The sequence below is a fragment of the Ctenopharyngodon idella genome, chromosome 24 (genome assembly GCF_019924925.1).
Source record: "Ctenopharyngodon idella isolate HZGC_01 chromosome 24, HZGC01, whole genome shotgun sequence".
Lineage (NCBI taxonomy): Eukaryota > Metazoa > Chordata > Actinopteri > Cypriniformes > Xenocyprididae > Ctenopharyngodon > Ctenopharyngodon idella.
The window spans coordinates 18,786,402-18,814,351 of record NC_067243.1 but is presented as its reverse complement, the minus strand read 5'-3'; the positions used below and the strand labels follow the sequence as shown (position 1 = coordinate 18,814,351).

The window sequence follows — 27,950 nt, the reverse complement described above, 5'->3', positions numbered from 1 at the left end:
AAGCCATAATTAAAATTTTTATTTATTTATCATTAATATGTTGTTAAAAACTGTTAAACTTTGTGGACCATGTTTATTGTGTAGAGTAAGAACTACACTGTGTTATTCTGCTGTGTAAACTTGAGAGGAATTGTCAATCCACTTCATACTGTATATCCCCTAAAAATGATCTTGAGACCACCTGGTGAACAGTAACTAAAAACTGAAAAAGTATCTCAGAAAAAGACAGTTTTGAAACCAATCTAGCGTCAATTGTTTGCAGATGCCACTTTGTTTAATATTTTAATGCATAACTAATGCATTTCGGTGTTTGCAAGTGCGATCCTACTGATCCTCAAAGGAAGTCCATTTACAGCCCTGGGAAAAGAGAGCTTAGTGCTTGGAGAATGGTAGATCAGTAAGAGGTTAATGTATTAACATCAACATGTCTGAAGTGTCTGTATGATAGTCTCCGGAATAGGGAAGTCTTTCTTTCTATTCGTCAATCTTTGTATCATGTGCTCAAAAGCTGGTGTTTTGCTCAACTGTAGCAGGCGGGTCAGAGTCCAGAGTCCCGCCTGCTGCCTTCGTCTTCTGTCGGGATTTTCCTTCAGTATTCTTCAGAAATCAGATCCTCCTTCGCTGCGACGAAAGTTTTCGGCTCCGGACTAATTATGGACACCGGAATAATTATGGACTGGCCGGACAAAAATGTTGATGGAATTTATCAACGACTGTTCAGGCCGACTGATCTACCATTCTTCAAGCAATAAGTTTCTTCTCTGTGTGCTCCGAATGAACGATCTCTAAGGATTACTGTTTCAAAGAATACTTGAGGAGTAACCAATGCCTTTCATGGACAAAACTGTGCTCTGTGTAATTCAACAGAAAGTCTCAGCACTTTTTGTCGTCATTTGAACTATATATTGTTATATTTTGAAACCCAACAAACTTAATTTTTGAGAAATATTTGGATCCAAAAGCTTGTACATTTGTATTGTCTGTCTTTGAAATAAATGTCACTTTAATATTGAAAATACATTTATACATTTTTAATTTTGGGAAATAAGGGTCAAACTACATCTTAAGTTTTTGTTTCTGTGTTTTATATCAGTTTTGAAAATAAGTAAGTTTGTCTGCCCTTAATGGCTGAACAACATCCTTGAGAAACTTTTATTTCTCGAGTTTTGTAATAGTAGACATTATCTTATTATATTTAGTTAGAAGCAGGTAAGAAGCTTCAAACAGACAATAACTTTGAGAAATTCACAGGATTTTATTTTTATTAAAGCATTCTTACAATTAGACTTTTGACAGATTCATGTTGAAAACTCTTTTAATCATCGTCAGTGCTGGAGAGTCACAAAACAGATGAATAAATATCATGATGATCTGTGATGAATGTGAGTCCAGAAGCTGAAGCACAGACTCAGTCAATCTCAGCTTGTGTCGGATCGGCCATGTCACTGTTCCTGGAGCTCAAAGAATCCCTGTGCTACATTGACTATAAATCGGATCCGATGTAGGAGAGACACAATGCTGGATGAATGACAGCAGTGACGAGGCACAATGAGTAGCAGGTTCAGATTTTACGCTCCTCCTCTTGAACGTATGCTGGTGATTTTGGGGTCAAAATTTCAGTGATTTGAAGGCGGGTAGTTTCTCTGCCATCTAGTCAGTAGGTCTCTGCTCAACAGTGTTTTATAGATGGATGAGCAACTGGTAATTCTGCTGTGGTTTAAAAGAGCACTTGTATCATGCGATCCAGCAGAAGTTTACAAGCGTGCAGAAACACTTTTCCAAAGATCGCTCGCATGTTCCACTCATTTGTGGCAGAAAGCTCAGTGTCTCTCCTGTCATCAGGTGTTGAGATGATCACAACACAGTTTTGATCATTCCCGTTCATGGTAAAGGTGCTCATGGTCACTAGTGCAGCTTGTTCAGTTATTGGAGAAAAGGTTTCCCACATCCTAACAAGTGCTTGTGAACTGGGTTTTTATTCCTGCATAGTGCAGCTTTGTTATCTCTGTTCCGCCCCTTTAGCGGCTACAGTCAACCGAGCAAAATTAATGTAGAGTATGGGTATGGGCTCATATGGGTATGAGCGTTAAGTCTAACAAACCTGCAAGTAAAGGACCTGTGGAGACTATAAAGTTGTGGTTATGGACAAGAGACAACAACCGGTTGTAATGAATTTCAGTGTTTGTCAGTGCGATCCTACTGATCCTCGAAGGAAGTCCATTTACAGCCCTGGGAAAAGAGAGCTTAGTGCTTGGAGAATGGTAGATCAGTAAGAGGTTAATATATTAACATCAACATGTCCGAAGTGTCTGTATGATAGTCTCCGGAATAGGGAAGTCTTTCTTTCTATTCGTCAGTCTTTGTATCATGTGCTCAAAAGCTGGTGTTTTGCTCAACTGTAGCAGGCGGGTCAGAGTCCAGAGTCCCGCCTGCTGCCTTCGTCTTCTGTCGGGATTTTCCTTCAGTTCTCTACAGAAATCAGATTCTCCTTCTCCACATCGAAATTTCACGGCTCCGGACTAATATGGCTCCGGACTAATTATGGACACCGGAATAATTATGGACTGGCCGGACAAAAACGTTGACGGGAATTTATCAACGACTGTTCAGGCCGACTGATCTACCATTCTTCAAGCAATAAGTTTCCTCTCTGTGTGCTCCGAATGAACTTTCTCCGAGGATTACGGGTTTCAAAGAATACTTGAGGAGTAACCAATGCCTTTCATGGACAAAGCTGTTCTCTGTGTAATTCAACAGAAAGTCTCAGCACTTTTTGTCGTCATTTTGACCTATATATTGTTATATTTTGAAACCCAACAAACTTATTTTTTGAGAAATATTTGGATCCATAAGCTTGTATATTTGTAGTGTCTGTCTTTGAAATAAATGTCACTTTAATATTGAAAATACATTTATACATTTTTAATTTTGGGAAATAAGGGTCAAACAACATTTTAAGTTTTTGTTTCTGTGTTTTATATCAGTTTTGAAAATAAATAAGTTTGTCTGCCCTTAATGGCTGAACAACATCCTTGAGAAACTTTTATTTCTTGATTTTGTAATAGTAGACATTATCATATTATGTTTAGTTAGAAGCTTCAAACAGACAATAACTTTGAGAAATTCACAGGATTTTATTTTTATTAAAGCATTCTTACAATTAGACTTTTGACAGATTCATGTTGAAAACTCTTTTAATCATCGTCAGTGCTGGAGAGTCACAAAACAGATGAATAAATATCATGATGATCTGTGATGAATGTGAGTCCAGAAGCTGAAGCACAGACTCAGTCAATCTCAGCTTGTGTCGGATCGGCCATGTCACTGTTCCTGGAGCTCAAAGAATCCCTGTGCTACATTGACTATAAATCGGATCCGATGTAGGAGAGACACAATGCTGGATGAATGACAGCAGTGACGAGGCACAATGAGTAGCAGGTTCAGATTTTACGCTCCTCCTCTTGAACGTATGCTGGTGATTTTAGGGTCAAAGTTCAGTGATTTGAAGGCGGGTAGTTTCTCTGCCATCTAGTCAGTAGGTCTCTGCTCAACAGTGTTTTATAGATGGATGAGCAACTGGTAATTCTGCTGTGGTTTAGAAGAGCATTTGTATCATGCGATCCAACAGAAGTTTACAAGCGTGCAGAAACACTTTTCCAAAGATCGCTCGCATGTTCCACTCATTTGTGGCAGAAAGCTCAGTGTCTCTCCTGTCATCAGGTGTTGAGATGATCACAACACAGTTTTGATCATTCCCGTTCATGGTAAAGGTGCTCATGGTCACTAGTGCAGCTTGTTCAGTTATTGGAGAAAAGGTTTCTCACATCCTAACAAGTGCTTGTGAACTGGGTTTTTATTCCTGCATAGTGCGGCTTTGTTATCTCTGTTCCGCCCCTTTAGCGGCTACAGTCAACCGAGCAAAATTAATAGAGAGTATGGGTATGGGCTCATATGGGTATGAGCGTTAAGTCTAACAAACCTGCAAGTAAAGGACCTGTGGAGACTATAAAGTTGTGGTTACGGACAAGAGACAACAACCGGTTGTAATGAATTTCAGTGTTTGTCAGTGCAATCCTACTGATCCTCGAAGGAAGTCCATTTACAGCCCTGGGAAAAGACAGCTTAGTGCTTGGAGAATGGTAGATCAGTAAGAGGTTAATATATTAACATCAACATGTCTGAAGTGTCTGTATGATAGTCTCCGGAATAGGGAAGTCTTTCTTTCTATTCGTCAATCTTTGTATCATGTGCTCAAAAGCTGGTGTTTTGCTCAACTGTAGCAGGCGGGTCAGAGTCCAGAGTCCCGCCTGCTGCCTTCGTCTTCTGTCGGGATTTTCCTTCAGTTCTCTACAGAAATCAGATCCTCCTTCTCCACATCGAAATTTTACGGCTCCGGACTAATATGGCTCCGGACTGATTATGGACACCGGAATAATTATGGACTGGCCGGACAAAAACGTTGACGGAATTTATCAACGACTGTTCAGGCCGACTGATCTACCATTCTTCAAGCAATAAGTTTCTTCTCTGTGTGCTCCGAATGAACTTTCTCCGAGGATTACGGGTTTCAAAGAATACTTGAGGAGTAACCAATGCCTTTCATGGACAAAGCTGTTCTCTGTGTAATTCAACAGAAAGTCTCAGCACTTTTTGTCGTCATTTTGAACTATATATTGTTATATTTTGAAACCCAACAAACTTATTTTTTAAGAAATATTTGGATCCAAAAGCTTGTACATTTGTAGTGTCTGTCTTTGAAATAAATGTCACTTTAATATTGAAAATATATTTATACATTTTTAATTTTGGGAAATAAGGGTCAAACTACATCTTAAGTTTTTGTTTCTGTGTTTTATATCAGTTCTGAAAATAAATAAGTTTGTCTGCCCTTAATGGCTGAACAACATCCTTGAGAAACTTTTATTTCTCGAGTTTTGTAATAGTAGACATTATCATATAATATTTAGTTAGAAGCAGGTAAGAAGCTTTAAACAGACAATAACTTTGAGAAATTCACAGGATTTTATTTTTATTAAAGTATTCTTACATGAGACTTTTGACAGATTCATGTTGAAAACTCTTTTAATCATCATCAGTGCTGGAGAGTCACAAAACAGATGAATAAATATCATGATGATCTGTGATGAATGTGAGTCCAGAAGCTGAAGCACAGACTCAGTCAATCTCAGCTTGTGTCGGATCGGCAATGTCACTGTGGTTGAGCTCTTCTCTTTCAGTATTCTCTTTATTGTGAAGTTTAGAAGAGCGCTTGTATCATGCGATCCAGCAGAAGTTTACAAGCGTGCAGAAACACTTTTCCAAAGATCGCTCGCATGTTCCACTCATTTGTGGCAGAAAGCTCAGTGTCTCTCCTGTCATCAGGTGTTGAGATGATCACAACACAGTTTTGATCATTCCCGTTCATGGTAAAGGTGCTCATGGTCACTAGTGCAGCTTGTTCAGTTATTGGAGAAAAGGTTTCCCACATCCTAACAAGTGCTTGTGAACTGGGTTTTTATTCCTGCATAGTGCAGCTTTGTTATCTCTGTTCCGCCCCTTTAGCGGCTACAGTCAACCGAGCAAAATTAATGTAGAGTATGGGTATGGGCTCATATGGGTATGAGCGTTAAATCTAACAAACCTGCAAGTAAAGGACCTGTGGAGACTATAAAGTTGTGGTTATGGCCAAGAGACAACAACCGGTTGTAATGAATTTCAGTGTTTGTCAGTGCGATCCTACTGATCCTCGAAGGAAGTCCATTTACAGCCCTGGGAAAAGAGAGCTTAGTGCTTGGAGAATGGTAGATCAGTAAGAGGTTAATATATTAACATCAACATGTCCGAAGTGTCTGTATGATAGTCTCCGGAATAGGGAAGTCTTTCTTTCTATTCGTCAGTCTTTGTATCATGTGCTCAAAAGCTGGTGTTTTGCTCAACTGTAGCAGGCGGGTCAGAGTCCAGAGTCCCGCCTGCTGCCTTCGTCTTCTGTTGGGATTTTCCTTCAGTTCTCTACAGAAATCAGATTCTCCTTCTCCACATCGAAATTTCACGGCTCCGGACTAATATGGCTCCGGACTAATTATGGACACCGGAATAATTATGGACTGGCCGGACAAAAACGTTGACGGAATTTATCAACGACTGTTCAGGCCGACTGATCTACCATTCTTCAAGCAATAAGTTTCTTCTCTGTGTGCTCAGAATGAATGATCTCTAAGGATTACTGTTTCAAAGAATACTTGAAGAGTAACCAATGCATTTCATGGACAAAGCTGTTCTCTGTGTAATTCAACAGAAAGTCTCAGCACTTTTTGTCGTCATTTTGAACTATATATTGTTATATTTTGAAACCCAACAAACTTATTTTTTAAGAAATATTTGGATCCAAAAGCTTGTACATTTGTAGTGTCTGTCTTTGAAATAAATGTCACTTTAATATTGAAAATACATTTATACATTTTTAATTTTGGGAAATAGGGGTTAAACAACATTTTAAGTTTTTGTTTCTGTGTTTTAATATCAGTTTTGAAAGTAAATAAGTTTGTCTGCCCTTAATGGCTGAACAACATCCTTGAGAAACTTTTATTTCTTGATTTTGTAATAGTAGACATTATCATATTATGTTTAGTTAGAAGCTTCAAACAGACAATAACTTTGAGAAATTCACAGGATTTTATTTTTATTAAAGCATTCTTACAATTAGACTTTTGACAGATTCATGTTGAAAACTCTTTTAATCATCGTCAGTGCTGGAGAGTCACAAAACAGATGAATAAATATCATGATGATCTGTGATGAATGTGAGTCCAGAAGCTGAAGCACAGACTCAGTCAATCTCAGCTTGTGTCGGATCGGCCATGTCACTGTTCCTGGAGCTCAAAGAATCCCTGTGCTACATTGACTATAAATCGGATCCGATGTAGGAGAGACACAATGCTGGATGAATGACAGCAGTGACGAGGCACAATGAGTAGCAGGTTCAGATTTTACGCTCCTCCTCTTGAACGTATGCTGGTGATTTTAGGGTCAAAGTTCAGTGATTTGAAGGCGGGTAGTTTCTCTGCCATCTAGTCAGTAGGTCTCTGCTCAACAGTGTTTTATAGATGGATGAGCAACTGGTAATTCTGCTGTGGTTTAGAAGAGCATTTGTATCATGCGATCCAACAGAAGTTTACAAGCGTGCAGAAACACTTTTCCAAAGATCGCTCGCATGTTCCACTCATTTGTGGCAGAAAGCTCAGTGTCTCTCCTGTCATCAGGTGTTGAGATGATCACAACACAGTTTTGATCATTCCCGTTCATGGTAAAGGTGCTCATGGTCACTAGTGCAGCTTGTTCAGTTATTGGAGAAAAGGTTTCTCACATCCTAACAAGTGCTTGTGAACTGGGTTTTTATTCCTGCATAGTGCGGCTTTGTTATCTCTGTTCCGCCCCTTTAGCGGCTACAGTCAACCGAGCAAAATTAATAGAGAGTATGGGTATGGGCTCATATGGGTATGAGCGTTAAGTCTAACAAACCTGCAAGTAAAGGACCTGTGGAGACTATAAAGTTGTGGTTACGGACAAGAGACAACAACCGGTTGTAATGAATTTCAGTGTTTGTCAGTGCAATCCTACTGATCCTCGAAGGAAGTCCATTTACAGCCCTGGGAAAAGACAGCTTAGTGCTTGGAGAATGGTAGATCAGTAAGAGGTTAATATATTAACATCAACATGTCTGAAGTGTCTGTATGATAGTCTCCGGAATAGGGAAGTCTTTCTTTCTATTCGTCAATCTTTGTATCATGTGCTCAAAAGCTGGTGTTTTGCTCAACTGTAGCAGGCGGGTCAGAGTCCAGAGTCCCGCCTGCTGCCTTCGTCTTCTGTCGGGATTTTCCTTCAGTTCTCTACAGAAATCAGATCCTCCTTCTCCACATCGAAATTTTACGGCTCCGGACTAATATGGCTCCGGACTGATTATGGACACCGGAATAATTATGGACTGGCCGGACAAAAACGTTGACGGAATTTATCAACGACTGTTCAGGCCGACTGATCTACCATTCTTCAAGCAATAAGTTTCTTCTCTGTGTGCTCCGAATGAACTTTCTCCGAGGATTACGGGTTTCAAAGAATACTTGAGGAGTAACCAATGCCTTTCATGGACAAAGCTGTTCTCTGTGTAATTCAACAGAAAGTCTCAGCACTTTTTGTCGTCATTTTGAACTATATATTGTTATATTTTGAAACCCAACAAACTTATTTTTTAAGAAATATTTGGATCCAAAAGCTTGTACATTTGTAGTGTCTGTCTTTGAAATAAATGTCACTTTAATATTGAAAATATATTTATACATTTTTAATTTTGGGAAATAAGGGTCAAACTACATCTTAAGTTTTTGTTTCTGTGTTTTATATCAGTTCTGAAAATAAATAAGTTTGTCTGCCCTTAATGGCTGAACAACATCCTTGAGAAACTTTTATTTCTCGAGTTTTGTAATAGTAGACATTATCATATAATATTTAGTTAGAAGCAGGTAAGAAGCTTTAAACAGACAATAACTTTGAGAAATTCACAGGATTTTATTTTTATTAAAGTATTCTTACATGAGACTTTTGACAGATTCATGTTGAAAACTCTTTTAATCATCATCAGTGCTGGAGAGTCACAAAACAGATGAATAAATATCATGATGATCTGTGATGAATGTGAGTCCAGAAGCTGAAGCACAGACTCAGTCAATCTCAGCTTGTGTCGGATCGGCAATGTCACTGTGGTTGAGCTCTTCTCTTTCAGTATTCTCTTTATTGTGAAGTTTAGAAGAGCGCTTGTATCATGCGATCCAGCAGAAGTTTACAAGCGTGCAGAAACACTTTTCCAAAGATCGCTCGCATGTTCCACTCATTTGTGGCAGAAAGCTCAGTGTCTCTCCTGTCATCAGGTGTTGAGATGATCACAACACAGTTTTGATCATTCCCGTTCATGGTAAAGGTGCTCATGGTCACTAGTGCAGCTTGTTCAGTTATTGGAGAAAAGGTTTCCCACATCCTAACAAGTGCTTGTGAACTGGGTTTTTATTCCTGCATAGTGCAGCTTTGTTATCTCTGTTCCGCCCCTTTAGCGGCTACAGTCAACCGAGCAAAATTAATGTAGAGTATGGGTATGGGCTCATATGGGTATGAGCGTTAAGTCTAACAAACCTGCAAGTAAAGGACCTGTGGAGACTATAAAGTTGTGGTTATGGCCAAGAGACAACAACCGGTTGTAATGAATTTCAGTGTTTGTCAGTGCGATCCTACTGATCCTCGAAGGAAGTCCATTTACAGCCCTGGGAAAAGAGAGCTTAGTGCTTGGAGAATGGTAGATCAGTAAGAGGTTAATATATTAACATCAACATGTCCGAAGTGTCTGTATGATAGTCTCCGGAATAGGGAAGTCTTTCTTTCTATTCGTCAGTCTTTGTATCATGTGCTCAAAAGCTGGTGTTTTGCTCAACTGTAGCAGGCGGGTCAGAGTCCAGAGTCCCGCCTGCTGCCTTCGTCTTCTGTTGGGATTTTCCTTCAGTTCTCTACAGAAATCAGATTCTCCTTCTCCACATCGAAATTTCACGGCTCCGGACTAATATGGCTCCGGACTAATTATGGACACCGGAATAATTATGGACTGGCCGGACAAAAACGTTGACGGAATTTATCAACGACTGTTCAGGCCGACTGATCTACCATTCTTCAAGCAATAAGTTTCTTCTCTGTGTGCTCAGAATGAATGATCTCTAAGGATTACTGTTTCAAAGAATACTTGAAGAGTAACCAATGCATTTCATGGACAAAGCTGTTCTCTGTGTAATTCAACAGAAAGTCTCAGCACTTTTTGTCGTCATTTTGAACTATATATTGTTATATTTTGAAACCCAACAAACTTATTTTTTAAGAAATATTTGGATCCAAAAGCTTGTACATTTGTAGTGTCTGTCTTTGAAATAAATGTCACTTTAATATTGAAAATACATTTATACATTTTTAATTTTGGGAAATAGGGGTTAAACAACATTTTAAGTTTTTGTTTCTGTGTTTTAATATCAGTTTTGAAAGTAAATAAGTTTGTCTGCCCTTAATGGCTGAACAACATCCTTGAGAAACTTTTATTTCTTGATTTTGTAATAGTAGACATTATCATATTATGTTTAGTTAGAAGCTTCAAACAGACAATAACTTTGAGAAATTCACAGGATTTTATTTTTATTAAAGCATTCTTACAATTAGACTTTTGACAGATTCATGTTGAAAACTCTTTTAATCATCGTCAGTGCTGGAGAGTCACAAAACAGATGAATAAATATCATGATGATCTGTGATGAATGTGAGTCCAGAAGCTGAAGCACAGACTCAGTCAATCTCAGCTTGTGTCGGATCGGCCATGTCACTGTTCCTGGAGCTCAAAGAATCCCTGTGCTACATTGACTATAAATCGGATCCGATGTAGGAGAGACACAATGCTGGATGAATGACAGCAGTGACGAGGCACAATGAGTAGCAGGTTCAGATTTTACGCTCCTCCTCTTGAACGTATGCTGGTGATTTTAGGGTCAAAGTTCAGTGATTTGAAGGCGGGTAGTTTCTCTGCCATCTAGTCAGTAGGTCTCTGCTCAACAGTGTTTTATAGATGGATGAGCAACTGGTAATTCTGCTGTGGTTTAGAAGAGCATTTGTATCATGCGATCCAACAGAAGTTTACAAGCGTGCAGAAACACTTTTCCAAAGATCGCTCGCATGTTCCACTCATTTGTGGCAGAAAGCTCAGTGTCTCTCCTGTCATCAGGTGTTGAGATGATCACAACACAGTTTTGATCATTCCCGTTCATGGTAAAGGTGCTCATGGTCACTAGTGCAGCTTGTTCAGTTATTGGAGAAAAGGTTTCTCACATCCTAACAAGTGCTTGTGAACTGGGTTTTTATTCCTGCATAGTGCGGCTTTGTTATCTCTGTTCCGCCCCTTTAGCGGCTACAGTCAACCGAGCAAAATTAATAGAGAGTATGGGTATGGGCTCATATGGGTATGAGCGTTAAGTCTAACAAACCTGCAAGTAAAGGACCTGTGGAGACTATAAAGTTGTGGTTACGGACAAGAGACAACAACCGGTTGTAATGAATTTCAGTGTTTGTCAGTGCAATCCTACTGATCCTCGAAGGAAGTCCATTTACAGCCCTGGGAAAAGACAGCTTAGTGCTTGGAGAATGGTAGATCAGTAAGAGGTTAATATATTAACATCAACATGTCTGAAGTGTCTGTATGATAGTCTCCGGAATAGGGAAGTCTTTCTTTCTATTCGTCAATCTTTGTATCATGTGCTCAAAAGCTGGTGTTTTGCTCAACTGTAGCAGGCGGGTCAGAGTCCAGAGTCCCGCCTGCTGCCTTCGTCTTCTGTCGGGATTTTCCTTCAGTTCTCTACAGAAATCAGATCCTCCTTCTCCACATCGAAATTTTACGGCTCCGGACTAATATGGCTCCGGACTGATTATGGACACCGGAATAATTATGGACTGGCCGGACAAAAACGTTGACGGAATTTATCAACGACTGTTCAGGCCGACTGATCTACCATTCTTCAAGCAATAAGTTTCTTCTCTGTGTGCTCCGAATGAACTTTCTCCGAGGATTACGGGTTTCAAAGAATACTTGAGGAGTAACCAATGCCTTTCATGGACAAAGCTGTTCTCTGTGTAATTCAACAGAAAGTCTCAGCACTTTTTGTCGTCATTTTGAACTATATATTGTTATATTTTGAAACCCAACAAACTTATTTTTTAAGAAATATTTGGATCCAAAAGCTTGTACATTTGTAGTGTCTGTCTTTGAAATAAATGTCACTTTAATATTGAAAATATATTTATACATTTTTAATTTTGGGAAATAAGGGTCAAACTACATCTTAAGTTTTTGTTTCTGTGTTTTATATCAGTTCTGAAAATAAATAAGTTTGTCTGCCCTTAATGGCTGAACAACATCCTTGAGAAACTTTTATTTCTCGAGTTTTGTAATAGTAGACATTATCATATAATATTTAGTTAGAAGCAGGTAAGAAGCTTTAAACAGACAATAACTTTGAGAAATTCACAGGATTTTATTTTTATTAAAGTATTCTTACATGAGACTTTTGACAGATTCATGTTGAAAACTCTTTTAATCATCATCAGTGCTGGAGAGTCACAAAACAGATGAATAAATATCATGATGATCTGTGATGAATGTGAGTCCAGAAGCTGAAGCACAGACTCAGTCAATCTCAGCTTGTGTCGGATCGGCCATGTCACTGTGGTTGAGCTCTTCTCTTTCAGTATTCTCTTTATTGTGAAGTTTAGAAGAGCGCTTGTATCATGCGATCCAGCAGAAGTTTACAAGCGTGCAGAAACACTTTTCCAAAGATCGCTCGCATGTTCCACTCATTTGTGGCAGAAAGCTCAGTGTCTCTCCTGTCATCAGGTGTTGAGATGATCACAACACAGTTTTGATCATTCCCGTTCATGGTAAAGGTGCTCATGGTCACTAGTGCAGCTTGTTCAGTTATTGGAGAAAAGGTTTCCCACATCCTAACAAGTGCTTGTGAACTGGGTTTTTATTCCTGCATAGTGCAGGCTTTGTTATCTCTGTTCCGCCCCTTTAGCGGCTACAGTCAACCGAGCAAAATTAATGTAGAGTATGGGTATGGGCTCATATGGGTATGAGCGTTAAGTCTAACAAACCTGCAAGTAAAGGACCTGTGGAGACTATAAAGTTGTGGTTACGGACAAGAGACAACAACCGGTTGTAATGAATTTCAGTGTTTGTCAGTGCAATCCTACTGATCCTCGAAGGAAGTCCATTTACAGCCCTGGGAAAAGAGAGCTTAGTGCTTGGAGAATGGTAGATCAGTAAGAGGTTAATATATTAACATCAACATGTCTGAAGTGTCTGTATGATAGTCTCCGGAATAGGGAAGTCTTTCTTTCTATTCGTCAATCTTTGTATCATGTGCTCAAAAGCTGGTGTTTTGCTCAACTGTAGCAGGCGGGTCAGAGTCCAGAGTCCCGCCTGCTGCCTTCGTCTTCTGTCGGGATTTTCCTTCAGTTCTCTACAGAAATCAGATCCTCCTTCTCCACATCGAAATTTTACGGCTCCTGGCTAATATGGCTCCGGACTGATTATGGACACCGGAATAATTATGGACTGGCCGGACAAAAACGTTGACGGAATTTATCAACGACTGTTCAGGCCGACTGATCTACCATTCTTCAAGCAATAAGTTTCTTCTCTGTGTGCTCAGAATGAATGATCTCTAAGGATTACTGTTTCAAAGAATACTTGAAGAGTAACCAATGCATTTCATGGACAAAGCTGTTCTCTGTGTAATTCAACAGAAAGTCTCAGCACTTTTTGTCGTCATTTTGAACTATATATTGTTATATTTTGAAACCCAACAAACTTATTTTTTAAGAAATATTTGGATCCAAAAGCTTGTACATTTGTAGTGTCTGTCTTTGAAATAAATGTCACTTTAATATTGAAAATACATTTATACATTTTTAATTTTGGGAAATAGGGGTTAAACAACATTTTAAGTTTTTGTTTCTGTGTTTTAATATCAGTTTTGAAAGTAAATAAGTTTGTCTGCCCTTAATGGCTGAACAACATCCTTGAGAAACTTTTATTTCTTGATTTTGTAATAGTAGACATTATCATATTATGTTTAGTTAGAAGCTTCAAACAGACAATAACTTTGAGAAATTCACAGGATTTTATTTTTATTAAAGCATTCTTACAATTAGACTTTTGACAGATTCATGTTGAAAACTCTTTTAATCATCGTCAGTGCTGGAGAGTCACAAAACAGATGAATAAATATCATGATGATCTGTGATGAATGTGAGTCCAGAAGCTGAAGCACAGACTCAGTCAATCTCAGCTTGTGTCGGATCGGCCATGTCACTGTTCCTGGAGCTCAAAGAATCCCTGTGCTACATTGACTATAAATCGGATCCGATGTAGGAGAGACACAATGCTGGATGAATGACAGCAGTGACGAGGCACAATGAGTAGCAGGTTCAGATTTTACGCTCCTCCTCTTGAACGTATGCTGGTGATTTTAGGGTCAAAGTTCAGTGATTTGAAGGCGGGTAGTTTCTCTGCCATCTAGTCAGTAGGTCTCTGCTCAACAGTGTTTTATAGATGGATGAGCAACTGGTAATTCTGCTGTGGTTTAGAAGAGCATTTGTATCATGCGATCCAACAGAAGTTTACAAGCGTGCAGAAACACTTTTCCAAAGATCGCTCGCATGTTCCACTCATTTGTGGCAGAAAGCTCAGTGTCTCTCCTGTCATCAGGTGTTGAGATGATCACAACACAGTTTTGATCATTCCCGTTCATGGTAAAGGTGCTCATGGTCACTAGTGCAGCTTGTTCAGTTATTGGAGAAAAGGTTTCTCACATCCTAACAAGTGCTTGTGAACTGGGTTTTTATTCCTGCATAGTGCGGCTTTGTTATCTCTGTTCCGCCCCTTTAGCGGCTACAGTCAACCGAGCAAAATTAATAGAGAGTATGGGTATGGGCTCATATGGGTATGAGTGTTAAGTCTAACAAACCTGCAAGTAAAGGACCTGTGGAGACTATAAAGTTGTGGTTACGGACAAGAGACAACAACCGGTTGTAATGAATTTCAGTGTTTGTCAGTGCAATCCTACTGATCCTCGAAGGAAGTCCATTTACAGCCCTGGGAAAAGACAGCTTAGTGCTTGGAGAATGGTAGATCAGTAAGAGGTTAATATATTAACATCAACATGTCTGAAGTGTCTGTATGATAGTCTCCGGAATAGGGAAGTCTTTCTTTCTATTCGTCAATCTTTGTATCATGTGCTCAAAAGCTGGTGTTTTGCTCAACTGTAGCAGGCGGGTCAGAGTCCAGAGTCCCGCCTGCTGCCTTCGTCTTCTGTCGGGATTTTCCTTCAGTTCTCTACAGAAATCAGATCCTCCTTCTCCACATCGAAATTTTACGGCTCCGGACTAATATGGCTCCGGACTGATTATGGACACCGGAATAATTATGGACTGGCCGGACAAAAACGTTGACGGAATTTATCAACGACTGTTCAGGCCGACTGATCTACCATTCTTCAAGCAATAAGTTTCTTCTCTGTGTGCTCCGAATGAACTTTCTCCGAGGATTACGGGTTTCAAAGAATACTTGAGGAGTAACCAATGCCTTTCATGGACAAAGCTGTTCTCTGTGTAATTCAACAGAAAGTCTCAGCACTTTTTGTCGTCATTTTGAACTATATATTGTTATATTTTGAAACCCAACAAACTTATTTTTTAAGAAATATTTGGATCCAAAAGCTTGTACATTTGTAGTGTCTGTCTTTGAAATAAATGTCACTTTAATATTGAAAATATATTTATACATTTTTAATTTTGGGAAATAAGGGTCAAACTACATCTTAAGTTTTTGTTTCTGTGTTTTATATCAGTTCTGAAAATAAATAAGTTTGTCTGCCCTTAATGGCTGAACAACATCCTTGAGAAACTTTTATTTCTCGAGTTTTGTAATAGTAGACATTATCATATAATATTTAGTTAGAAGCAGGTAAGAAGCTTTAAACAGACAATAACTTTGAGAAATTCACAGGATTTTATTTTTATTAAAGTATTCTTACATGAGACTTTTGACAGATTCATGTTGAAAACTCTTTTAATCATCATCAGTGCTGGAGAGTCACAAAACAGATGAATAAATATCATGATGATCTGTGATGAATGTGAGTCCAGAAGCTGAAGCACAGACTCAGTCAATCTCAGCTTGTGTCGGATCGGCAATGTCACTGTGGTTGAGCTCTTCTCTTTCAGTATTCTCTTTATTGTGAAGTTTAGAAGAGCGCTTGTATCATGCGATCCAGCAGAAGTTTACAAGCGTGCAGAAACACTTTTCCAAAGATCGCTCGCATGTTCCACTCATTTGTGGCAGAAAGCTCAGTGTCTCTCCTGTCATCAGGTGTTGAGATGATCACAACACAGTTTTGATCATTCCCGTTCATGGTAAAGGTGCTCATGGTCACTAGTGCAGCTTGTTCAGTTATTGGAGAAAAGGTTTCCCACATCCTAACAAGTGCTTGTGAACTGGGTTTTTATTCCTGCATAGTGCGGCTTTGTTATCTCTGTTCCGCCCCTTTAGCGGCTACAGTCAACCGAGCAAAATTAATGTAGAGTATGGGTATGGGCTCATATGGGTATGAGCGTTAAGTCTAACAAACCTGCAAGTAAAGGACCTGTGGAGACTATAAAGTTGTGGTTATGGACAAGAGACAACAACCGGTTGTAATGAATTTCAGTGTTTGTCAGTGCGATCCTACTGATCCTCGAAGGAAGTCCATTTACAGCCCTGGGAAAAGAGAGCTTAGTGCTTGGAGAATGGTAGATCAGTAAGAGGTTAATGTATTAACATCAACATGTCCGAAGTGTCTGTATGATAGTCTCCGGAATAGGGAAGTCTTTCTTTCTATTCGTCAGTCTTTGTATCATGTGCTCAAAAGCTGGTGTTTTGCTCAACTGTAGCAGGCGGGTCAGAGTCCAGAGTCCCGCCTGCTGCCTTCGTCTTCTGTCGGGATTTTCCTTCAGTTCTCTACAGAAATCAGATTCTCCTTCTCCACATCGAAATTTTACGGCTCCGGACTAATTATGGACACCGGAATAATTATGGACTGGCCGGACAAAAACGTTGAGGGAATTTATCAACGACTGTTCAGGCCGACTGATCTACCATTCTTCAAGCAATAAGTTTCCTCTCTGTGTGCTCCGAATGAACTTTCTCCGAGGATTACGGGTTTCAAAGAATACTTGAGGAGTAACCAATGCCTTTCATGGACAAAGCTGTTCTCTGTGTAATTCAACAGAAAGTCTCAGCACTTTTTGTCGTCATTTTGACCTATATATTGTTATATTTTGAAACACAACAAACTTATTTTTTGAGAAATATTTGGATCCATAAGTTGTATATTTGTATTGTCTGTCTTTGAAATAAATGTCACTTTAATATTGAAAATACATTTATACATTTTTAATTTTGGGAAATAAGGGTCAAACAACATTTTAAGTTTTTGTTTCTGTGTTTTATATCAGTTTTGAAAATAAATAAGTTTGTCTGCCCTTAATGGCTGAACAACATCCTTGAGAAACTTTTATTTCTTGATTTTGTAATAGTAGACATTATCATATTATGTTTAGTTAGAAGCTTCAAACAGACAATAACTTTGAGAAATTCACAGGATTTTATTTTTATTAAAGCATTCTTACAATTAGACTTTTGACAGATTCATGTTGAAAACTCTTTTAATCATCGTCAGTGCTGGAGAGTCACAAAACAGATGAATAAATATCATGATGATCTGTGATGAATGTGAGTCCAGAAGCTGAAGCACAGACTCAGTCAATCTCAGCTTGTGTCGGATCGGCCATGTCACTGTTCCTGGAGCTCAAAGAATCCCTGTGCTACATTGACTATAAATCGGATCCGATGTAGGAGAGACACAATGCTGGATGAATGACAGCAGTGACGAGGCACAATGAGTAGCAGGTTCAGATTTTACGCTCCTCCTCTTGAACGTATGCTGGTGATTTTAGGGTCAAAATTTCAGTGATTTGAAGGCGGGTAGTTTCTCTGCCATCTAGTCAGTAGGTCTCTGCTCAACAGTGTTTTATAGATGGATGAGCAACTGGTAATTCTGCTGTGGTTTAGAAGAGCATTTGTATCATGCGATCCAACAGAAGTTTACAAGCGTGCAGAAACACTTTTCCAAAGATCGCTCGCATGTTCCACTCATTTGTGGCAGAAAGCTCAGTGTCTCTCCTGTCATCAGGTGTTGAGATGATCACAACACAGTTTTGATCATTCCCGTTCATGGTAAAGGTGCTCATGGTCACTAGTGCAGCTTGTTCAGTTATTGGAGAAAAGGTTTCCCACATCCTAACAAGTGCTTGTGAACTGGGTTTTTATTCCTGCATAGTGCGGCTTTGTTATCTCTGTTCCGCCCCTTTAGCGGCTACAGTCAACCGAGCAAAATTAATAGAGAGTATGGGTATGGGCTCATATGGGTATGAGTGTTAAGTCTAACAAACCTGCAAGTAAAGGACCTGTGGAGACTATAAAGTTGTGGTTACGGACAAGAGACAACAACCGGTTGTAATGAATTTCAGTGTTTGTCAGTGCAATCCTACTGATCCTCGAAGGAAGTCCATTTACAGCCCTGGGAAAAGACAGCTTAGTGCTTGGAGAATGGTAGATCAGTAAGAGGTTAATATATTAACATCAACATGTCTGAAGTGTCTGTATGATAGTCTCCGGAATAGGGAAGTCTTTCTTTCTATTCGTCAGTCTTTGTATCATGTGCTCAAAAGCTGGTGTTTTGCTCAACTGTAGCAGGCGGGTCAGAGTCCAGAGTCCCGCCTGCTGCCTTCGTCTTCTGTCGGGATTTTCCTTCAGTTCTCTACAGAAATCAGATCCTCCTTCTCCACATCGAAATTTTACGGCTCCGGACTAATATGGCTCCGGACTGATTATGGACACCGGAATAATTATGGACTGGCCGGACAAAAACGTTGACGGAATTTATCAACGACTGTTCAGGCCGACTGATCTACCATTCTTCAAGCAATAAGTTTCTTCTCTGTGTGCTCCGAATGAACTTTCTCCGAGGATTACGGGTTTCAAAGAATACTTGAGGAGTAACCAATGCCTTTCATGGACAAAGCTGTTCTCTGTGTAATTCAACAGAAAGTCTCAGCACTTTTTGTCGTCATTTTGAACTATATATTGTTATATTTTGAAACCCAACAAACTTATTTTTTAAGAAATATTTGGATCCAAAAGCTTGTACATTTGTAGTGTCTGTCTTTGAAATAAATGTCACTTTAATATTGAAAATATATTTATACATTTTTAATTTTGGGAAATAAGGGTCAAACTACATCTTAAGTTTTTGTTTCTGTGTTTTATATCAGTTCTGAAAATAAATAAGTTTGTCTGCCCTTAATGGCTGAACAACATCCTTGAGAAACTTTTATTTCTCGAGTTTTGTAATAGTAGACATTATCATATAATATTTAGTTAGAAGCAGGTAAGAAGCTTTAAACAGACAATAACTTTGAGAAATTCACAGGATTTTATTTTTATTAAAGTATTCTTACATGAGACTTTTGACAGATTCATGTTGAAAACTCTTTTAATCATCATCAGTGCTGGAGAGTCACAAAACAGATGAATAAATATCATGATGATCTGTGATGAATGTGAGTCCAGAAGCTGAAGCACAGACTCAGTCAATCTCAGCTTGTGTCGGATCGGCAATGTCACTGTGGTTGAGCTCTTCTCTTTCAGTATTCTCTTTATTGTGAAGTTTAGAAGAGCGCTTGTATCATGCGATCCAGCAGAAGTTTACAAGCGTGCAGAAACACTTTTCCAAAGATCGCTCGCATGTTCCACTCATTTGTGGCAGAAAGCTCAGTGTCTCTCCTGTCATCAGGTGTTGAGATGATCACAACACAGTTTTGATCATTCCCGTTCATGGTAAAGGTGCTCATGGTCACTAGTGCAGCTTGTTCAGTTATTGGAGAAAAGGTTTCCCACATCCTAACAAGTGCTTGTGAACTGGGTTTTTATTCCTGCATAGTGCAGCTTTGTTATCTCTGTTCCGCCCCTTTAGCGGCTACAGTCAACCGAGCAAAATTAATGTAGAGTATGGGTATGGGCTCATATGGGTATGAGCGTTAAATCTAACAAACCTGCAAGTAAAGGACCTGTGGAGACTATAAAGTTGTGGTTATGGCCAAGAGACAACAACCGGTTGTAATGAATTTCAGTGTTTGTCAGTGCGATCCTACTGATCCTCGAAGGAAGTCCATTTACAGCCCTGGGAAAAGAGAGCTTAGTGCTTGGAGAATGGTAGATCAGTAAGAGGTTAATGTATTAACATCAACATGTCCGAAGTGTCTGTATGATAGTCTCCGGAATAGGGAAGTCTTTCTTTCTATTCGTCAGTCTTTGTATCATGTGCTCAAAAGCTGGTGTTTTGCTCAACTGTAGCAGGCGGGTCAGAGTCCAGAGTCCCGCCTGCTGCCTTCGTCTTCTGTCGGGATTTTCCTTCAGTTCTCTACAGAAATCAGATTCTCCTTCTCCACATCGAAATTTTACGGCTCCGGACTAATTATGGACACCGGAATAATTATGGACTGGCCGGACAAAAACGTTGAGGGAATTTATCAACGACTGTTCAGGCCGACTGATCTACCATTCTTCAAGCAATAAGTTTCCTCTCTGTGTGCTCCGAATGAACTTTCTCCGAGGATTACGGGTTTCAAAGAATACTTGAGGAGTAACCAATGCCTTTCATGGACAAAGCTGTTCTCTGTGTAATTCAACAGAAAGTCTCAGCACTTTTTGTCGTCATTTTGACCTATATATTGTTATATTTTGAAACACAACAAACTTATTTTTTGAGAAATATTTGGATCCATAAGTTGTATATTTGTATTGTCTGTCTTTGAAATAAATGTCACTTTAATATTGAAAATACATTTATACATTTTTAATTTTGGGAAATAAGGGTCAAACAACATTTTAAGTTTTTGTTTCTGTGTTTTATATCAGTTTTGAAAATAAATAAGTTTGTCTGCCCTTAATGGCTGAACAACATCCTTGAGAAACTTTTATTTCTTGATTTTGTAATAGTAGACATTATCATATTATGTTTAGTTAGAAGCTTCAAACAGACAATAACTTTGAGAAATTCACAGGATTTTATTTTTATTAAAGCATTCTTACAATTAGACTTTTGACAGATTCATGTTGAAAACTCTTTTAATCATCGTCAGTGCTGGAGAGTCACAAAACAGATGAATAAATATCATGATGATCTGTGATGAATGTGAGTCCAGAAGCTGAAGCACAGACTCAGTCAATCTCAGCTTGTGTCGGATCGGCCATGTCACTGTTCCTGGAGCTCAAAGAATCCCTGTGCTACATTGACTATAAATCGGATCCGATGTAGGAGAGACACAATGCTGGATGAATGACAGCAGTGACGAGGCACAATGAGTAGCAGGTTCAGATTTTACGCTCCTCCTCTTGAACGTATGCTGGTGATTTTAGGGTCAAAATTTCAGTGATTTGAAGGCGGGTAGTTTCTCTGCCATCTAGTCAGTAGGTCTCTGCTCAACAGTGTTTTATAGATGGATGAGCAACTGGTAATTCTGCTGTGGTTTAGAAGAGCATTTGTATCATGCGATCCAACAGAAGTTTACAAGTGTGCAGAAACACTTTTCCAAAGATCGCTCGCATGTTCCACTCATTTGTGGCAGAAAGCTCAGTGTCTCTCCTGTCATCAGGTGTTGAGATGATCACAAAACAGTTTTGATCATTCCCGTTCATGGTAAAGGTGCTCATGGTCACTAGTGCAGCTTGTTCAGTTATTGGAGAAAAGGTTTCCCACATCCTAACAAGTGCTTGTGAACTGGGCTTTTATTCCTGCATAGTGCGGCTTTGTTATCTCTGTTCCGCCCCTTTAGCGGCTACAGTCAACCGAGCAAAATTAATGTAGAGTATGGGTATGGGCTCATATGGGTATGAGCGTTAAATCTAACAAACCTGCAAGTAAAGGACCTGTGGAGACTATAAAGTTGTGGTTATGGCCAAGAGACAACAACCGGTTGTAATGAATTTCAGTGTTTGTCAGTGCGATCCTACTGATCCTCGAAGGAAGTCCATTTACAGCCCTGGGAAAAGAGAGCTTAGTGCTTGGAGAATGGTAGATCAGTAAGAGGTTAATATATTAACATCAACATGTCTGAAGTGTCTGTATTATAGTCTCCGGAATAGGGAAGTCTTTCTTTCTATTCGTCAGTCTTTGTATCATGTGCTCAAAAGCTGGTGTTTTGCTCAACTGTAGCAGGCGGGTCAGAGTCCAGAGTCCCGCCTGCTGCCTTCGTCTTCTGTCGGGATTTTCCTTCAGTTCTCTACAGAAATCAGATCCTCCTTCTTCACATCGAAATTTTACGGCTCCGGACTAATGTGGCTCCGGACTAATTATGGACTGGCCGGACAAAAACGTTGATGGAATTTATCAACGACTTTTCAGGCCGACTGATCTACCATTCTTCAAGCAATAAGTTTCCTCTCTTTTGAAACCCAACAAACTTAATTTTTGTGAAATATTTCTATTCAAAACCTTGTACATTTGTATTGTCTGTCTTTGAAATAAATGTTACTAATATTTTGGTAAAAAATGAAAATACATTTATACATTTTTAATTGTGGCAAATAAGAGTCAAAATACATTTTAAGTTTTAGTTTCTGTGTTTTATATCAGTTTTGAAAATAAATAAGTTTGTCTGCCCTTAATGGCTGAACAACATCCGTGAGAACCTTTTATTTCTTGAGTTTGTAATAGTAGACATTATGTGCTCCAGCAGGTACTGACAGACGTGTTAAAACATGTTGCTGAAGGTTTGAGTTCTGCTCAGTTGTTTCACACAATCATTTGCTTGCCATATGTTTGACATGAAAGTACATCAGACCTTTTTCCTTCATATTGACTGTAAAAAGAAGGACAGTGTAAATGAATCTGTAGGCATGTTTGTACTGGATCTAGTTCATTCTAATAAGATCTTAAAGCTGTTTCCATGGGTCCTTTACTTGCTTTTGTATTTGATTTTGAAGCCCGTTTGAAATAATAATGCTTTTTCGAATATATATATAACAACTGGAGATGGGCCAAGGAAGTAGCGTGCATTCCACAATCCAGTGAGTTACAGTAGTCTAAACGTGGTGATACGAAAACATGAGTTACTCTTTCAAAATCATGAAAAGAAAGAAAAGGCCACTAGTTTGGCCAAAGAATATAATTTCAGTTTTCTTTTCATTTAGATTGAGAAAATTTGATGACATCCAGATTTTTACGTCCTCCATACACTCCATCAGAGTATGGCCGCTTTCCGACAAATTACCATTTTAAATCATTCTCTTCGTTGTCCGGCAGAATCTGTGATTGGTTTTATTTCATCTCTAAAGGCAAAAGCTATTGACATTGATATATAGCTGTCATCGACTTATAGCTTCAGATACAGATTTTGCTGCAGTGACTTAGAAGAGCATTTGAATAATGTGATCCAGCAGCGACTGGCAAACATGCTGAAGTAATTGCCTGAAAATCGTGCTAATGTTCCACTCATTTGTGGCAGATCCGTCGGTCCTGTGATCAAATGGTAAAATGACAACAACACTAGTTTGCGCAATAAAATCTCCATTCACAATAGTTATGTTCATGGTCTCTGATGTTGCTTCGTCAGACGTTTCAAAAATATTTGACTTTCCAGGCTTTCAGATTCTGCAAGTTAAAATCACCTGAGCCGGTCTGTGTTTAAAGTGTAGCTCTGAAAGACAGCGCACTGCGTTTTATAGGAAGGAACGCGCTCACGACTGTGACGACATCCAATCAGCTCATTACAAGTGTCTGGAGAAAATGGTACGTCATGCAGAGAAGCCAATCAGAGTTCTCAAAGGCAATGCAGAACTTGTTGCTAGATAGAACTGAAAAATGTTATTGTCTGGAAGAGAGTCCGCTGACTGATGGTGTCTAGCAGTTTATTATCCATATTCAGTGTCAGACCTAACATTCTTGCAGCAGATTTGATGTCAGATTCATAATGTTCATTCATCATATAGTATTTGTTAGTCTTCACAAGGCTCTTCTCAAATGTCTCGAGTTGTTCTCGATCAGAAGTCGTTTTCCTCAAATGAATCTTATATAACGTGCTCCGGCAGGAACTGGCAAACATGTTGAAACGTTTGCCAAAGGTTTGTGTTCTGCTGTCGTAGTCGGCGAGTCATATGAAAGATTTGATGTTGAAACCAACATATAAAATTAATTTTTCATAATTTATGGCTGGTTTTATTGTCACGGCATGGTGACCTGTTTTTTATTCTCACTCCTCAAATCTGAAGGTATAATCTGTCTTTATGTTCACAAGTCAGTGTAGCAAATTAGCTCAAAGGGGAAATATTAATAATTATTCATAACTTGTTATGATTAATTATGAATATTCAAATCAGTTAATCAGATTAACTTGATGTAGCTACATTAACATTACAATCAATTAATCAGTTCATCCTGTAAACACTCAGTATTGATTATTAATTAATTCTAAGAAAAGGGTATTTTCATGGCCACAGAAAAATAAATCTTTATTAGCATTTACAGCACTTAGAGCGTGTAACAAGATCGAGATCATTTAAGTGACAATTTTTTTGCAGGCAGGGAGTCAGAACCAAATATGTATTGTGAACAAGTTTTATTAACTAAATCACAAACACAATTAATCTAACAAACACATACAAACACAATCACACGTACATAGGTAAGACGGAAAGTGACAGAATGAAGCCGGAAATGGGAACAGGGAATGAAGCTATGGAAAAGAGTAATATAACCAGGAATAGAACCACCAGTCTCTGATTTCAAAACACCTCATTCAAGCCTTGTTTACACGGCACGCATCTGTGGCACGTTACGGTTCCGGCGAGGTTTTGTTCCGTCCTCTACGCGGTGTCAACTCACACCAGAAGCATTTCAGAAACGAAGCGGCTAGATTCGCGAGACCACTAGATTTGCCTGTCCGACGTTGTTTTCGTTGATTTTTTGTGTTTTTAATGGCTAAATTGTTATAATTTGTCCGGTTTAATTGTGTTTATTGCTATGCCATACTTTATTTTGCTGTAGCCTACAGATGAAGTTAATACACTTAAAAGTCCAGTTATGGATGACAAGGACAAACAACTTCGAATCTCTTGTTGTCAATTTCTGGCCTCCTAGTGATGTGAAATAAGAGCAGGAGTCTTCACAGGGTGATTATTTTGACTTTATTTTGTATTTGAGCTGCGAGGCTTGGACGCGGCATCCGTCAAAAATAGGCTTGGCGCCTATCTTTAGCAAAGCGTGCCGCGGCACGGCTGGTGTAAACACAAGCATTGACTAGAGTGGTTGCAGTTCAGTTGAATGAAGAAATGATGACAAACTTGCATGGTTAGTGGGGAAAGAGTTCTCTCTCTCTCTCTTCTAGGTAAGCACATGGCTGGAGTGCCGGCCCGGCAGGCCAGCAGGCCACCCAGCAACCAGGAGATGTCTGGCGTCAGTCGGAGGAGCAAGATAGCGGGCAGAGCTGTGTGTGGCTCTTTAAAGTCTGGGAAAAGTCACACCTCTTAGGGTTGACCTGACCAACGAGAAAGGATGAATTTCAGAGCGGGAAATTCCTCTGTGGAGAATTTTATGGCTCTTTGTGTTCCAGCCTGATTAAACTGGGTCTGGTGGGTTTGTGTCCATTTATACTCCGATTAATACAACAAACACACACTGCATTCTATGAGGAGGTGACATACATGAAAATGTGTGTCGTGAAATGAGCATTAATTTGATAGGAGACACGTGAGGATATGTTAACTAGTAGTTCACTCATAAGGTATGCATAAAACAGAATACAATGCAAGAGACACTTTACAAGACAGTTATAATCATAAACACATTGTCCTGGGACGCATGTTCATTTATAGAACAGTTTGTCTGTAAATTAAGGCAGAAGAGTCTGTTTTTACAGGCTTTGTGTCTAGGCTCTGCTTTTCCACATGGCTACATTGTTTAGAGCAATTAACTATCTTATCAAGTTGGTATCCATGGTTACTGAGGCCCTTGCCTAAGTTGGTCTTTTGGGGGATGGGTCCACAGACCCCAGAGTGAGTTTTAAAGATTATTTGTCAAAAATAACAAATAATTGTGTCTGATTTGTCTCAGTCATTACATCAGTATGAACTGTTAAAAGTGCAGCAGTATAAGTAGTACTGTAGGCACAGCTGTTGATTTAGACTATTTTTATATCAGAGCTTATGAAGTAGGTGTGCAGTTTGTGCCTGAAAGTGAGCCGGTTGTTGAAGGATCAGGGTTTCAGTGATTTGAAAATTTTTAAAGTCCAGTGTAAATTACATAACATGCATGAGAAGTGTGTCAGCCTGAAGATGTGGGACACTTTCCAATAAACATTAGACATCCTGCTTTTTTTTTTTTTTTTTTTTTGGCAATGTGTGCAGGCTTCTGCACATTGCCAAATAGCCTTTTCATGCAGTCATGTTGTCACTAATAACAGCCGTAAGCTTGACATGATTGAGTTCTCAAGATCTTCTCCTTCAGAAATCTCGTTCTTGTGAAGTTTAGAAGAGCATTTGTATCATGCGATCCAGCAGCAACTGGCAAACACTGAAACTCTTGCCCAGTGATCTCTTTAAATTTCCACTCATTTGTGGCAAATGAATAGCAAAGCAGTTTTGTTCAATAAGATTTTACTGATCAAGAAACTGGTTGGTGATCAGGTGCAAAGAATCATGAAATATACATTCCAGTATTATAAGGACCACAATACTTAGTACTTGTTATACTCTAGTGATCGACAATGTGAAATTGATATGCAAGAAAATTTTTTATGATGTGAGAGACAGTAAAAACTCAACAATTTTGTGTATGGAAAATATCACTATAAAAAATATAATCTTCCTCAAGCTGATAAATACTCAAACATTTAATTCTACAGTACTAATAGTAAATTCATTATGATGAAGATGAATGTATCTCAGAACAAACTAACTTCAACCGAGTGACCTATTTACTCAAATTCAAAGAACTGTAACACATTTGCATATAAAAGCCCCCAAACTCATTAGTATGCACTATGTGTTTTTACCCAAAGACATTTGGTTCCCACAGAACATATTTTTGCCAACATTCATTTCATTCACTGTGAACATTTCTCAGAAGCTTTATGATACTTAGAGCATAATAAAAATTAGTACATAGCTAAAGTTGTGAAGTCTTTCTTTGGAGAACTGTGAGACAGTGCTTCGTGGAGCTATTCATTCCTACATTCTGTCCTCAATAGGCCAAGAACCGGACAATCTTTGAGCAGTTCATTCCAGTCCTGCAGGCACCATGAGCACAAGCACTCAAACTGATCCAACCAGGAAACAGCTTGGAAATGGGTATGTAAATGCTTTTAATAAAAACTGTTTACCTTGAACTGTGGTCACTGTAATCGTCAAGTTTTCTTCTTATGCACTAAAATTTGATTTATTTTACATGCAAAGAACTTAATTGATCGCTGAATGAAAGAAAACAACTTGTTATAATCAAAATGGTATTAATAATAAGGCACTTTTAGTATCTCAAACTCAAGTATGTGTGATGTAATATTCAGCTACGGTTGCCATAGGTAGAAATAAGATGTGAAATGTCTTGTTTGAAAAGAGTTTGGCAGAACACTACTTGGAAAAATCTCTTTTGGTGTTTGTGTTTTCATCAAACACACGCTGAATCAAAATGAGCAGCGGAAATTAAATCAGCTCAGCTGCCAGTTCTAGCACTCTTGAATACAAAGAGCATCAAGCCGGTTGTTTTGTAGGTATGCCAGTATTTTAAAGCAACCTAATGTGCCCTCTCACTGTTACATCAAGAACTGAAGTGAAGAAGAAAACAGAAGTTTCTATGACTGATGGGAACTAAAGTTTCTCACATTTTGTGAGTTTCCATCTGCCAACAAATCTGCTGGGGCTTTAGCACTTAGTAACCAAAACCCATCATTGTGGGGGCTTACAATGCTGTTGAGCAGTTGTGCCATGTGATTCATGGGTACGAGAGCTGGGGTCTGTCCGCAGGGAGAGCCAGAGTCCACTGCTATCTAACAGACCAGCACTCTTTTTTTCAGCTCAGACTGTTCACCTCTTGGGCCCATGACAGACCATTTGGAGCAGGATGTTAGGGAAGGATTGTGTAAGTAGAGTAACTCTTATTTTGTTTATCGTATTCAGAGTTTGGATATCAGGATTATGTTCTGACCTTTCAATCCTGTTGTTCACATCA

At 39.0% G+C, this 27,950-nt stretch overlaps 1 protein-coding gene and 1 long non-coding RNA gene across 5 annotated transcripts in view; one reads left to right on the top strand and one right to left on the bottom strand.

The window, feature by feature from the left end:
- Positions 1 to 27,950, top strand: part of acsbg1 (acyl-CoA synthetase bubblegum family member 1) — a 40,956-nt gene that overhangs the window by 6,461 nt on the left and 6,545 nt on the right. Inside the window, exons 2-3 of the mRNA XM_051883816.1 lie at positions 26,974 to 27,073; positions 27,796 to 27,860. Of these exons, the coding sequence (XP_051739776.1) occupies positions 27,024 to 27,073; positions 27,796 to 27,860 (115 nt within the window). The 5' untranslated portion in view covers positions 26,974 to 27,023. The remainder of the gene's footprint in view (positions 1 to 26,973; positions 27,074 to 27,795; positions 27,861 to 27,950) is intronic.
- Positions 344 to 21,466, bottom strand: LOC127506999 (uncharacterized). Of its 4 annotated transcripts, none has more exons than XR_007928206.1 (3): positions 12,736 to 21,464; positions 3,995 to 9,195; positions 344 to 2,116 (listed from the first exon to the last, which is right to left on the bottom strand). It is a non-coding gene; the product is annotated as an uncharacterized LOC127506999 (long non-coding RNA). The 4 variants fall into 4 exon arrangements; XR_007928207.1 differs by lacking the exon at positions 344 to 2,116 and having other exon boundaries at positions 2,881 to 9,195; positions 12,736 to 16,274; positions 18,136 to 21,466; XR_007928209.1 differs by lacking the exon at positions 344 to 2,116 and having other exon boundaries at positions 2,881 to 9,195; positions 12,736 to 16,274; positions 19,798 to 21,466.